We start from the raw sequence: 14,180 nt of genomic DNA, 5'->3' as shown, positions 1-14,180 counted from the left end.
AAAGGTTCTCCTCTTCTGCGTAGAGACAGTCGCACGTTTTCCACTGTTTCCCGCAAAAGTAACAAAATTCGAACTTGCAAAGACATCTAGTAGATGTGAGTCCAAAACCTTGCACTGTCAAAGATGAAGAAGACAACAATGAAACCATAAATGAAATTGCCCTTACGTGATATGATAACAGCCTGTGACGAGCTCAATCAGACGACTGCAATTAGAGCATCGTTGCCATTCCTTCGAATTTGCCAATTCCTCCAGAAGCGCATCAAGCTTATATACACAAGTTCCCTGATGAGCGTGCTTTTTGCACTTCCTGCATGTGCGCACTCCACAGCCCACGCATTTGCAAACCCGATTTCGTGCAGCCGTTGGTGGGAGATATCGAGCGCACTTCGAATCTGCACAGTAGGTTCGGTCTGGGTCTTTAACCTCAATCGCTTTCTCCCGGTGCTTTTGAACCAATGCAGACCCGAGCATCTTTTCCGAGGCTGCGATTGGTTTGTTGCAGCATTGAGGAGGAAACAAGGATTCATCACGCAAAGAATTCTGGAATAGGCGGACCAAGCATGCCTTGCAATAGAAGTGTGAGCACTTCGTTTTGATCATATCATCTTGGAGTTGGTCGTCCCGGCAGGAGACACACTCGCGCCAAATCTCAGGTTCGGGGGAGTCAGTTAGGTTGATGGCATTTTCGATGGAATTACCAAGTTTTCGAATATCGATAGAGAGGGAGCTGGATGAGGTTTTCTTTTTCTTGTACTTGGACAGGTCATTTTCTGTCTCTAATCCCATTGACATAGCTGTACCCATACTGACGTTGCTCATGCTGATCCTTCTTCTAGTATCTCATCAAGGGTGAGTCGTTGCCTTGTTTGTATTTTCTTTTGCGGTTTGTTGGTCTCCTAGTTGTGTTCACCAAGAATACCTGTAAGACTGGAGGCTTGTATCTCGATATGTATAGTACTCCATGCGATAAAGGTCTCCAAATATGCGTAATGGAAGACTTTTGAAAAGGATAGACTCCTTAGAATAGGTTGGAGCTTCTGCAAAAGAGGGTAAGAAAGTAAGTTGGTGGTGAGGTTGATACGACGTAGTATACCCACGTCAATGCCTAGAAAACAAGGCTCACGGCACAAATAATACACAACGACGTATCTTTAGCGATCTTTCAAAGGTTTTGGTTTTTATACCGTCATGTCTCATGGTATTAGAAGAGCAGAGCTGGTGATCAACACATCAACCTACTTACCTCCTAATATAAAACGTCAACTTGATTTTTTCACCCTTCTACCACTCATCATTTTGTCATACATCTATCTAGTCATTTAATACTCAACGTAATTGTGGGTTTACATAAATTGAGGCTATTTGGGCTTACAGAGTGCCTAATATACATACATAGTAATGTACTACGTACAACCCTAAAATTTTGTAAGTATATCATTTCTCGGTTGTACAGCAATTTAAAGGTATCAATTTGCTTGCCTTGAGCAAAATCAGGCAATGACACATCACTAACATGTAAGTGATTGAGTGATTTCAGATATCTGACAGAGTAGATCCCATATTCCTCCAAGCCAAGTGTACCAAAGCCACACATACTTTACTCTTGACCAAGTTCAGTCAGAATAACCCCCATTGTATTATACACACAGTCTGTTTGAATCGCTTGGACTCATGAAAAGGGTTTGTTTGGATTTCCGTTTTGCTTGTATTTAACAGTCGCAAATTTTCCACTTCCTCCCGCAGAAGTAACACCACTGAGCTCTGCAAACACAACTACCAGATTTCAGTATAAGGCCTCGCAGTACCTTATATGCCTTGGAAGAGCCAACAAAAGAACTTACGTGATATGAGGACAGCCCTCTTGAAGCTCTATCACACGGCCGCATTTAGTGCACCGTTGCCATCTCTTCCTCTTCATCAATTTCTCCAATGACTTGTCTAGCTGAGATAGATATCTACCCCCATGGGCACCCCTCTTGCACTTCCTGCACGTGCATACACCACACTTGCAGGTACCAACTGTGTTTGAAATAAAAGCCGGCCAAAATTTCGTTGTTGGCGAGATATATCGAGAGCATGTCAAGTCTGAACAGTAAGTTCGGTCCGGATCACTGAGCTCGGTTGCCCTCTTCTTTTGTTCTTGCACCAATGCAGCTCCTATCATCTTCTTCATACCTGAGCCTTTTATCGGGTTGTGGCAGCATTGAGGAGGAAACAAGGATTCGTCCTGCAAAGATTTCGTGACCATGCGGATTAAGCAATTCTTGCAATAGAAGTGGGAACATTGTGTTTTGAAGATTTCGCTGCAGACTTCTCTACAGGATGTGCAGACCTCGGGCTGGGAGTCGGCCAAACCCAGGACTTTGATGGAACGCATGATGTTCTTGAGAGAGTGAACTAGCTTCTGAATAGCGGTAGAGATAAGTTTGGTGAATGTCTTTGTTTCTTTGGGTAACGGTGTCTCTTCTGCCTCCCTTCCTAGCGACAGAGCTGTGGCCATGCGAAAGTCACTCAATATGACTCTTTGTCTTTCGATTTCGGCTTTCCATATATGAAGTGCCACCCCCCTATCGGGATCTATTTCTTCTAGCCTACCGGCTGGCTGGTTTGTATCCTTCAGCAGCAGTTGTGCTTCGAAATTGTCGATTTTGTCGCCCACGTCGTCCAGAAGCAGCTCCAAGAGTAGGTGCTTTGTATCTTGGGGCGTATCTTGGTCCATTTTCCGAGCAAGGCTCTCGAACTATTGAAGTGGGCTTGGTGTTACTCAGAACGGGGTTGTCACAAGAAGAGAGAAGTAGAAAAGAAGATGCAAACCGACTCTGGAAGTAATCAGCTTTAAATCCTCAAGGGAGCAGCCTCTCAACTGTGTAGAGCGTCTTGGTTAACGAAAATGTTATTCGGAAGAGTGAGTGTATGACGAAGTATGGTGCTTCGCGCTGTAAGGATGAGGTAGATGCACGTCGATGCACCATTCTAGAAGTATGATCATTGTTATTGTCCTGCCAGCTTTTTCTTTGATTTACTTTGTTACATAATGTATCTATTCTTTTTTTTCGTCTTTGGTGATGTCCTGAGTATAGATGCCTTATGGATAGCCCTAGACAATGATGAGTCATCTACCTTAATCCCGCTATCTCCGACCAAAGTCAGTTCCGCCGACACTTCGCTTCTACAACACTGTCAACTCGGACTGGCTGTCTGCGAGCACGGCCAGTAACCTGTACACCCTCGGAGCTCCAACCACATCGGTCCGGCGATACCTACACAACTCGCCCAAGATGCAGGGCTTCAGTAAGTCCCGATCCCACTACAAAGAACATGCGAAACAGCCGACTAACATGCCGCTTAATAGACATGGGACGGTCAGCAAAATAACCAAATCCCCACCTAACCCCCAACTAACACTTCCAATAGATATGTCCCCCCGGACCAAGAAGGCCTAACAACAGGCAACAAACTCGCCGGAAAGCACGCACTCGGCGCGCGCGCCCGCCACCTCCACACAACAGGCGCACTGATCGTGCGGTTCGAGATGCCCTTCGCAGTATGGTGCACGACCTGCAAGCCGCACCCTATAATAATTGGGCAGGGCGTACGGTTCAACGCAGAGAAGAAAAAAGTAGGCAACTACTACTCGACGCCGATATACAGCTTCCGCATGAAACACACCGTCTGCGGCGGAACGATCGAGATCAAGACCGACCCACAGAACACGGCGTATGTCGTTACCGAGGGTGGACGGAAACGCGATACTGGCGAGGACAAGGAGCTGCAGCCTGGAGAAATAGCTATCAAGCCGTATGCGCGAGAGATTGATCCCGCGGAGAAGGATCCGTTTTCGAAGATCGAGGGGAAGGTTGAGGATAAGATTCGGGCGAAGACGGAGGCGGCTCGCATTCTTGAGCTGCAGGAACGGCAGAATCGGGATTGGGAGGATCCGTATGAGAAGTCTATGCGGTTGCGGAGGACGTTTCGGCAGGAGAGGAAGGGGCTTGAGAAGGCTCAGGCTAAGAGTGAGGCTCTTAAGGATAAAATGAGTCTTGGGATTGAGCTCTTAGATGAGACAGAGGTGGATCGGCAGATGGCGAGTATGGTGGGGTTTGGGCAGGATCCTAATACTCTCAGCTCGCATGCTGCCCGGGTGACTCGTCTTCGGCCTATGTTCGAGCAGCGGGAGGAAAAGCCTGCAGGAAGTACGGGGCCTGGAGAGAAAAAATCTCGTTCCTCGAGGAGGCCTAGGAAGGATGATATGGCTGAGACCCCGAAAGCTTCTCTCCGCCGTGAGCTGGCTGGGAATACTCGTGCTATCATTGATCCGTTCTTGGTGGATGCTGATGATAAGAATGCATGGCAGCCTAGCATCAAGAAGAGGAAAACCGCTGCCTCTTCAACTCCATCCCTCCGCGAAGATCCCAGTGGCACAGAAGTTGATTCCTCTGCTGTGGCACCAACACCAGCGCTGGTCAGCTACGCTTCCGACTCGGAGTGACTTTCAATCCACCTTTGCGGACTATATTGGGACATGGGAAAGGCGTTCTTTGTACTTTATTGTTATTTTATGTATTGAGATACCCACTTTGTTCTAGACTTTCGATCATAGCATTGCACTTGAATTATCCATTTCGGCATGCTTAAATCAAGCATCAAACCAGTTATACATCTCTTGCTATTTAAGAACCGGCCAGTCTGACCATTTTTGTAATGCGAAACGGATGGTACGAAGCTCAACTCAAACAAGTTGTATGTGTAAGATAAAAGATATTGAAACAAGAATAGTGGGAAAACCCCGACACAGTAAGACAGGGTATCCTGCGTAGTTATTACATACAGTAGAATCACAAGAGCAGAGAGTGAAACAGGATTCAACAAAAGAAAGTCATGCTGCATCACGACTAAGAGCTCAAAAAGGTACAAAATCCACGCGAAACTCAGCGTCTACTGAAAAATGAGACCGTTGCTGCGCGGGTGCGAGTAGGCTCTGGCTCGAGGGCTGGTGGAACTTCTGAATTGGGTGTGGTCGAGGGACTAGGAGACTCGGAGGATGCTTGCCGGGAGAGGTTGGCAAGTTCGCCAATAAGTCTGGGAGGGATCAGCATAATCTTTGTTTTTTATGAGCGTATATTTGACTGACCTGTGATGCTCGCTGTACCAATCATCATTGGCCGTTCGGATGTGCTTAAGCTGTTCCTGGATGCTTGCCATCTATGGAATGCATTAGTTTCTGTATACGCTAATATAGTCTTCATAATCATGTGAATGGGTGGAATGCGGGAAGATCTGATGAGTAGGAAGACTTCTTCAATCGGGGATCTCCCACCGTTCCCTCAATGGATGGGCCTAGGTCCTCACCTTCCGTTGTGGCTGGACCCCCATCTTCAGCGTTCTCGCTACCCTCATCAGCTGTCGCCCACCGGCTAGCCTCCAAGCCCGAAGAGCTGCTCTTCTCGCCATTGTCCGCCTTCAGAACTGCGAGCTCGGTTTCGAGTTCACGAACACGGCGCCGGCTGGCAGAGATGTCGGAATCAACATCGCCAAGCTGGTTGAGGAGACCCATGTTCTTGTCAATCTGAGAGTTCAGGTCACGTTCGCCAGCTTCAAGCTTTTCGGACAAGGTCTTGTTTTGGCTCTTGCAATCAACGAGCGAGTCGGAGATTGCGGCGTTATCAGCCTTGACCTTGAGAAGTTGGTCGCGGGATTCAGAGAGCTGCTTCATAATCGACTCGAGGTGCGACTTCTGGCTATCCGAGTCTTTGGCAAGCTTCTCGAATTCACCCACCTGGGCAACGGCAGCTTGGTACTTTTCTCCAAGTGCAGCATGGTCAGCCTGGATCTTGGCGAGCTCAGCTGAGTAACGACCCTCGATTTCTTTAGAAGTAGTGCTGGCAGATTCCTGTATCGCAAGGTGGGCCTTCTCAGAGTCAGCAAGCTTGGCTTGCAGATCAGCGACTGTGGCCTTCAAGTCATCCAGCGCGGAGGTGTCTTGGGCAGCAGCCTTGGCCTGAGACAACTGTTCGTTGGCACTGGCTAGAGCTGCATCGTGGGCCTTCTGGAGATCGTCAATCTTGGTCTTGTTAGAAGCTTCGAGCTCCTCCTTGAGACTAGACAACTTAACCTCGTGCATAGTAAGAAGCTGCTCAATCGCATTTCCATGCTCAGCATCAATCTCAGCAGCCTTGGAGGCTTGAGCAGCCTCAATCTCAGCCTGCAGCTTAGCCTTGGTCTCTTCAAATCCCTGCTGTAGCTCAGCAATTGCCTTACTGTGCTCAGCATCGACGTCAGCAGATTTGGAGGTTTGCACAGCCTCAATCTCAGCCTGCAGCTTGGCTTTGGTCTCTTCAAAACCCTTTTGCAGTTCGGCGATTTGCTGTTCGTGAATCTCGGCATCAGCTTTGCTGGAATTCTGCAAAGCGGAAAGCTCGGCTTGCAACTTCGACTGAGTCTCTTCAAATTGATTCTTAAGTTCAGTGGTCTCCTTTTCGCGACCCTCGGTATGGGTAGCAATCTCACGAGCATGGTTTTCGAGTGCGGCCTTCAATTCAGCGTCAAGGGACTGAACCCGCGTAGCGTGAGTAGACTCCAGTTCCTTGTTTGCAGCAAGCAAATCATCGTACTTCGTCTGAAGGTCACTCAGAGTGCTTTCATGAGAGCCCGATGCCTCCTTGGCCCGCTCCAATTCGGATGCGAGCTGAGCAGCATGCTCAGCCTTCAACTCTTCCAAAGCTTGTGCGTGCTTTTCGGACACACCAGCAGCCTGCAAGGTGTGTTGCTCGAGAAGGAACACGGCCTCCGCAGCCTTCTCCTCCAGAGCCTTCATCTTGTTGTCCTTCTGCACACCCTCTTGCTTGGAGTGATCTTCAACATCACGTAGAGTGCGGTGGATAGCTTCGGCTTCGGCTTGCTTGCTCTGCATCTCTTCAAGCAGCGCGTTGATCTTCCCAGTGCCAGTAGTCAGCTGCGACTCTAGCGACTCACACTTTTGTCGAAGAGCGTCGATCTCCTGGATGGCAAGGTCTTGTGCAGAGGCGTTACCCTCATCAAGTGCACGGCGGGACTCGCCGAGGGCATTCTCGGAAGCCTCCAGCTTTTCTTGCAGCAATTTGAGCTCCGCTTCGTGCGTTGTCTTAAGCTCAGCAACGGCATCTTCTTGTCCCTTTTGGGCAGTGGCCTTAGACGCCTCGAGGGCATCACGAAGTTCCTGGAGTTGCGCGGTGTGCTCTACCCCACTCGATTCCGCCGCCGCCATGGCAACAGTGAGCTTCTCCGCGTGGGAAGCCGAAATATCAGTAATAGCAGCTTCATGTTCGGCCTTGAGGCTTGCGATAGCAACCTCATGAGCAGTCTCCAACTCCTCGACCTTTGATGACAATTCAGTAGCCGCAGCGTCACGTGCCTCCTGGAGCTCGCCTTGAGTCTTCTCAAGGGTCTGCTTAAGCTCGGTGATTTCTTGGTCCTTCTCGGCAATCAAAGCGTTCTGCTCGGAGCTTTCCTGGCTAGCAGATTCAGCCGCAGCAAGCTTCGCCTCGAGGGAAGCTACTTGTTCTTGAAGACCAGAGACACTCTCCTGGGCAGACTCCTCCGCGGCACGGACCTCCTGCTCCTTGAGTGCATTCAATTTAACAATTTCCGTGTTGAGTTTCTCTATGAGCTGCTCACAGCCTTTGAGTTCTCGGTTAAAGTTTTCGAGCTCCAGAACTTTCTCTTCCTCCAGGGCAACCTTCCGGAACTCGAGTTCTTTCTTCAAGGCAATGATCTGCTCCTCAAAGTGAGTTGCTGCAGACTTGTGCTCTGCCAGCTCTTTTTCGATGGTCTCAAGCTGAGTCTGATGTGTTGACTTGAGCTCGTCAAGTAGGGCAACTGTCTTGTCATCCCCTTGCGCAGCGGCGGATTGTCTAGCTTCCTCCAGCTCCTTTTGCGAGCTCTCCTCTAGCTCTTTCCGTTGAGACTCCGCTTCGTCTAGTCGCGCTTGCAAGGCCTGGAGCTCCTCGGTATGGGCTGCTGTCAACTTCTCAATCTCTGCGGTGTGATCCGCGCGAATAGTCTCGGTGGCACCAGCATCACCCAAGGGCTGTTCGGCCGCGACAGAAAGCTGGCTGAGCTTCTCGTTGACGGTCTCCAATTCAGTCTTTAGGCTAGCAACAGTCTCCTCGCTCTCTGTGAGCTTAGTCTGAAGGGCCTGCAGCTTCTCGGAATCACCAGCTCGGGAAATTGAGCCAGGAAGTGTACTCAGTCGCTTCTTAGGGTCAGTCGCAGTGGCAGATCTCACGGTGCTCGTAGTCGAAGTTGGCCGAGCAGTAGCAGTAGCAGGTCTAGTGGTGGAGGTGGAAGTGGAAGTGGCAGTCCGGCTTGCAGGTGTCGCCGATGAAGTCAACCTGCCCACAGGCTTGCTCGTCGAGGTCGAGGTCGAGGTCGCGGTGCGCGCAGTTGTGGTCGCGGGCTTCCTCTCGGCGGTGATACTAGCAACACTCGATCTACGATCGACGGAAGACGATGTGGGTTTGAGAGGAGCACGGGTGGAGGTAGTTCCAGCCATGGACATGCGCTTCGCAGTACCAGAGATTCCCCGCCTCTCATCTCCCGAGCTCGCCACAGACCGAGGCTTCTCATCTGCTGAGCTGCTGACTGACATACGAGAACGGTGAGACGAGACAGTCGAGGTGCTCAGAGGCTTCCGGGTGCTTGTTGTAGTCGGGGGACGAGTGGGAGGTTTGTTCAGCGTGCTGGTGGTCGTGCGGGTTGTACCGGTCATGGGTTTCGACGCAGAGGATGAGGTGGGCCGTTTGGTGGTAGCTGTTCCAGAAGATAAAGGACGCTTCGCGGTGCCAGGTGCACCAGGGCTGGCCTTGGCCGGAGAGGCCGCAGGGCTTTCCTTGGATACCTCGGGGCTGGGCTTAACAAACTCTTCGCCTCCAGAGACAACGCTGGACTCTATCGGAGTAGCTGGGGGCTCATTTTCATCGACCTCGACAGGAGCAGGGACAACGACCGGTTCGTCGTTTGAGGACATATCGGTAGAGTGTTCGAATTAATGTATTAAAGAGGGCAAGGTTCGCGGTAAGGTTCAGTTGGCATGTACCAATGAGCTGTCTGCGCAAAACATTGTCAGTTGCCAGCTCTTGTTGTAAATTCAAACCCCTAAACACATGACTGCCCAACCGGTATGCTCTCAACCCCAGATTTAAGCTTTCGAATTCCTGCAGCTCCAGTGAGCTCGCCAGGAGCTTGTAGCGTGCTGAATACAAGGATAAAGCCCCCTTTTCCTAGTCACCCAAGGTATTCCAGCTGTGCACATAGCAGAACCAAGTGCCATTGTGCAGCTCAACCGAAGCTCCCGTCTATAAACAAACATGCAGAAAAGAGAAGAATGTACTCACGCGCCGCACAACCGTTCCAATGTGAATTCTTCACAGTTACTCGCAGACTGATATCCAGACCAAGAGAAGTCCAGATCACAGTTGTAAAAAAAAAAAGCAAATAAACCGACAAAAGCAAATGGTGTCAAGATGCTTTGGGGAAGAAAAGGGGAAAGCGGGAAAAAGAGAAAGCGGTGTCAATTTAGGAGGGGGGGATCGTCGCTGCTCTATACTTTGTACTCTTTCTCTTATAGACACCCCCCTAAATGGGTCGTGCATCCGGGGTAAACTATTATCTCCTTGCATTTTGTCTTACTGTTTTTATTTTGAAAATATAATATATAATATATATTTTGACTGGATTCGAGATCAGTCTTGTATGCTCATTCTTTGCTTTGCAGCTTGGTATCCATTATAATAGTCAAAGCTCCGGCCACCTTCTCATCTACGTGTGTAGTACCACCTTAGTAGGTACTAGTACCCAAGATGTCTCAGAAACAGAATCAGGAGCTCAAAGACAAAAATCCCGATCCTATCACCAGGCCATCTCACCGATATCGAACTATATCCTATCGAACTTTACTAAAATATCTGCACTACCCCTAAGAAGATAATAAGGCTTCAGCCGAGGCAAAGATAGTTGGCAACCATGGATATTCAACCGAACACCGGTGGTTCACAGTTTGTGGTTCGCGGCACCCCACATAGCTTGTACTGCCATACTAGCACCTAGGTACTCTGATATATTCAAAATCTTCTCTCTATGAACTCCATTCTCGCAAAAGGGTATATGAAATCAAATCTACTACAGAATGCAATCTTCCACCTAATCATGTCCCTCCCAACTCTTGATTGGGTCATCGATCATCCAATCCGAGTTTGACTGCTTGGCCCTGGATATCTTGCAGGATGCGCTCGGAGAGTTGGCCGCCGATTGTGTTGTCACACTTGATATCGATATATCGATCTTCCCCTGGTGATACCGTCAGAATAGCATATAGCATGATAAATGAAAACTCTTACCCCCGTATAATTGTAACCCATCACGGAGTGCACTCTTCTCTGCAGAGGTCCACCGTCCACAAGAAATATGGCTTTCGACCTCTTCCAACTCAAATTGCCTGTACGCTAGAGGGCGTTGGGGAATACGATGAGGTGTCTCGCGTAGCCGGCCGTCTTTTAGTGCATCCTTGAGAGTCTTCACGTGTCGCATCGCCAGTTTAGAATGAGCCATCACGCCCCCACTAATATCATAATGCATCTGGGCGAGAGAAGATATCCTATCACAGGACCCCCAAAGCAAATCCAGGATAATGCAAAAATGTCGCGCTCCCTGGTCATTTATAGTCTTGTAGGTCTTGAATCCGAGTATGATCAGGTCAATCAATCGGGGAACAATATGGGCCTCGAGCTGATTGACTAGGTGTGCACCGTCATCTTCATCCTCAGGAGCTTCGGTGTAAACGATCCACTGGTTTTCTTTAAAGATGCTGTTGGCGATGAGCCTGCACTGGTTTTTCAAGGGAGAAGCTGAAGCAGGATCCTTGGCCATAGTTTCGAACAGACCTCGTAGCCGCTCAATGAGCTTTATGATACCCCTGAAATGCTCTTTCGTGAAGGGATCAGCGTGGGCCTTGAGAGCTTTTCTTATTCTGCGGATTGCTTCCCAGGTATCCTTGAAGCCGGATTCTTTAGTGGTCTCGGTCAGCCACGTGAAGATATCTGAGCGAGTGCTTCGATGGTCCTGATTTGGGCGGGCCGACTGGATTGTTGGTGTCTCTGGTACTTCTTGAAGCTGCGACGAGGCATTTTGCGATTCTTGAGCATTTGCTGACACGCGACTTATATGTATGCTATCCTTTTGGTTCATTGGTACACTCTCGAGGATTTGCGCCTCGAGAGCGTCTGCAATTGTGATCTGCTGGGTGGGTGTTGAATGATTCTGGACCTCAGCTAGAGGATGATCGCCTGTCTCTTCTTCATCTTCTTCATCTTCTGCATCTTCTGCATCTTCTTCATCTTCATATTCGGATTCGTCTTCAGACGCATTGTCTCGCGCGTCTATCGCTTCTTCTCCAGCTTGATCATCTGCCCCTTCTTCGTCTTCATATTCAGATCCGTTTCCAGATGCATCGTCTTGTGCGTTCCTAGGTTCCTCTCCAGCTTCAGTATCTATCTCTTCTTCGGCTTCATCTTCGTATCCGCCTCTAGATGCATCTGCTTGTGCATTTCTAGCTTCGTATCCAACCTGATCATCAGCTTGATCCTCATCTTCAGCTGGGAACAGATCGACTGGTTCGGGAAACGGATCATGTTCAGCCTGACGCTGAAGCTCGTCCCGATTATCATACAACTCTTCCTCTCCGCTGCCACTGAGACCATGTTGAATTAATTCGGACTCGCTATCGCCTGACCCGGATTCGTCGTTGCTTAGCCCGTTGTCTTCTTCATTGTTGGAAACGTTAGGAGGTGGAGTCGGTCGCGTGAATCTAAGCACCGTACGGTTTCGCAAATTCAACCGGCTTGTAGTTTTTGGTTCGGTTTGAGGGGTCTTCCGAGATTTTGTCGGGGAGGGGGAAATAGGAAGATCAAAGACATCGGCATGGGTGGTGCGGCGCCTTTTGGGGTCCTGTATTTTCACGGTGTCGCGCCCGAGTACATTGATATTATTCAAGAGTCCAAGACTGTAGTCAGTAGATTGATTGGATCTTTTTGGCGCCATCTTCTCGAAAACGCGTGGGGAAGTTTAAAAAAAAAAGAGGACAAGACGCGGTAAGGGAAGAGCTCTAGTGGAGCCGCAAATAACATCATCCCGCTTCCCCTCCAACCTTCTTTCCCTCATCTCACTCCAACCTCGGATTTTCTCATTCAGCAAACATGGCTAACCCAGTTTTTCGTGTATTGTCCACTTTGGACTCTACACCGCACGCCTTTATCGAACCAAGCAAAAAGATCCACGAGTCACAAGATGTATCGACTTTCCTAACCTCCAAAGCCTATACTGATATCATGACGTGGATACTACAACTCAACCGATCTATGTTTCCAGTAAAGGTATCCGATGACACTCTACAAACCTGGACTATCAACAGCGATGCGATACAATACTCTGCTCCGGTCCGACAATTGCAGCGACTTCTCTCGAGACTCGAAGATATCATACAGGAGGTTCCACCAGATACCGGCCCGCGGAGGTTTGGAAATATAAGCTTTCGGAGATGGTCTGAAGTGGTCGAAAGTCGCGCATCCGACCTTCTGAAGGAATGCCTACCGGCCGACCTCCTGGATAGGAAATTATCGGATGAGGGCGCAACGGCGGAGAGGGAGTTGAAATCGTACTTCTTGGGCAGCTGGGGAAGTGGCCAGCGATTGGACTATGGTACTGGGCATGAACTGAGCTTCCTGGCTTTCCTGGGTGGAATATGGAAGCTGAATGGATTTCCCAACGCCGGTCCAGGCGTGGAGGAACGAGCTATCGTCATCGGAATCATCCACCCGTGCGTCTCCCAAGAATCTACCACGCCAGATATGCTTTTTCCCTTACTGACTGTCGTCACATAGATACCTAGAGCTTATCAGACTACTTATTAAGACATACAACCTCGAGCCTGCTGGCTCCCACGGCGTGTGGGGTCTTGATGATCACTCCTTCGCCCCTTATATCTTTGGATCTGCACAATTATCACCTGCAATCAATGATACTGACCTAACTCCTGAAGAAGGCTCACTACCCAATGCACCCGACCCGGGTGGGGTTGCCAATGCAAAAGTTGTTGAAAGGGAACGCCAAACTAATCTCTATTTCTCCGCTATCGGATTCATTTATGATGTGAAGAGAGGCCCATTCTGGGAGCACAGCCCCATGTTGTTCGATATTTCTGGCATTCGAGCTGGCTGGGGCAAGATCAACAAGGTTCGCAGTCTTGATAATCTGTGGGGATGTTCTCGCTGACAGGTTACACCAGGGAATGATCAAGATGTACAACGCGGAAGTGCTCTCAAAATTCCCCGTGGTACAGCACTTCTCTTTCGGGTCTCTGTTCAGCTGGGACCGTGATCCAAATGCGCCTCTGCCCCCTTCCACAGTCCATGCCACATCTGGTCCTCAGGCACGGCCTGTTGCGCCGGATTCTGGCCACCCTTCTGTTGCCGCTTCCCGTCCCATACCTGGGAGTGGCACCCAGGCTCCCTGGGCTAAGTCCGGGGCAGGCACGCAGGCTGTTCCCCCGATGGCCTCGACAGCAGCCCCATGGACTGGGGTGCGTAGAGAGGGAATTCCAAACTCGATGCCTAGTGGTGCGAGCAGAGGGAACTCTGCTCTTCCAGATACTTCAAGGGTGCCTCCAGGCCCCATGGCACCGACCCGAGCCCCTTGGTCTGCTCAGCCTCGGCCTTCGCCTTCACAGACTGGAAATGCCGATGTGCATACCAAGGCTCCCTGGGCAAAATGATCATGAAGAAAAGTGATACGAATACCAATGTATACTATTGTGCTCTTGTAACACATAGTTCCTATATCAATTGAGAGATACCCATCAACCTGAATTTGGCCCCCGGCTGTTGTTTCTCCCAAGGTCCTACTGATCCATTGGTAATCTTGGATCAGCCCCGGGGCCGCGCCAGACCTAAAGCTCTGGGGCCCCTTTGTCTAAAGTTACGTTTTGGTAGCCTCGGTTCCATATCGCAGATTTCTTCGTGCTTGCAACGCAAGCATCTTGCCCCAGGGATTCACGGTTCGGCCAATACCGGATCGAATAGGTTGTCTGGGCGAATCACGGCGATAGTTGATGGTCCATTGCCAAGAAAAATCGGGCCGGAGTCCACCCA

The 14,180-nt window shown here is 49.7% G+C and overlaps 5 protein-coding genes across 5 annotated transcripts; 2 read left to right on the top strand and 3 right to left on the bottom strand.

Annotated features, from left to right (window-relative positions):
- Positions 1–1,840: 1,840 nt before the first annotated feature.
- On the bottom strand, positions 1,841–2,722 carry PEX2_004120 (Zinc finger, RING/FYVE/PHD-type; the record flags this gene model as incomplete). Its single annotated transcript, XM_016737690.1, has 1 exon — positions 1,841–2,722. The coding sequence occupies one exon, from the start codon at positions 2,720–2,722 to the stop codon at positions 1,841–1,843; it is 882 nt and encodes a 293-aa protein (XP_016598746.1).
- Positions 2,723–3,281: 559 nt separating this feature from the next.
- Positions 3,282–4,492, top strand: PEX2_004110 (Saf4/Yju2 family protein; the record flags this gene model as incomplete). Its single annotated transcript, XM_016737689.1, has 4 exons — positions 3,282–3,294; positions 3,356–3,365; positions 3,418–3,547; positions 3,593–4,492. 4 exons carry the CDS (start codon positions 3,282–3,284, stop codon positions 4,490–4,492), a joined length of 1,053 nt encoding a protein of 350 aa, XP_016598745.1.
- Positions 4,493–5,251: 759 nt separating this feature from the next.
- PEX2_004100 (M protein repeat protein) lies at positions 5,252–9,007 on the bottom strand (the record flags this gene model as incomplete). Its single annotated transcript, XM_016737688.1, has 1 exon — positions 5,252–9,007. One exon carries the CDS (start codon positions 9,005–9,007, stop codon positions 5,252–5,254), a length of 3,756 nt encoding a protein of 1,251 aa, XP_016598744.1.
- A 1,203-nt stretch (positions 9,008–10,210) lies between these two features.
- PEX2_004090 (uncharacterized protein) lies at positions 10,211–12,075 on the bottom strand (the record flags this gene model as incomplete). The annotated part of the gene is made up of 2 exons (XM_016737687.1): positions 10,211–10,326; positions 10,377–12,075. The coding sequence occupies 2 exons, from the start codon at positions 12,073–12,075 to the stop codon at positions 10,211–10,213; spliced, it is 1,815 nt and encodes a 604-aa protein (XP_016598743.1).
- Positions 12,076–12,230: 155 nt separating this feature from the next.
- On the top strand, positions 12,231–13,804 carry PEX2_004080 (serine/threonine-protein phosphatase 2A activator; the record flags this gene model as incomplete). The annotated part of the gene is made up of 3 exons (XM_016737686.1): positions 12,231–12,850; positions 12,915–13,266; positions 13,319–13,804. The coding sequence occupies 3 exons, from the start codon at positions 12,231–12,233 to the stop codon at positions 13,802–13,804; spliced, it is 1,458 nt and encodes a 485-aa protein (XP_016598742.1).
- Between the last annotated feature and the right edge of the window lie 376 nt (positions 13,805–14,180).

The sequence above is a fragment of the Penicillium expansum genome (assembly GCF_000769745.1).
Source record: "Penicillium expansum strain MD-8 chromosome Unknown contig8, whole genome shotgun sequence".
Lineage (NCBI taxonomy): Eukaryota > Fungi > Ascomycota > Eurotiomycetes > Eurotiales > Aspergillaceae > Penicillium > Penicillium expansum.
Note: the sequence above shows the minus strand (reverse complement) of the source record. Positions and strands in the feature narration are given on the sequence as shown.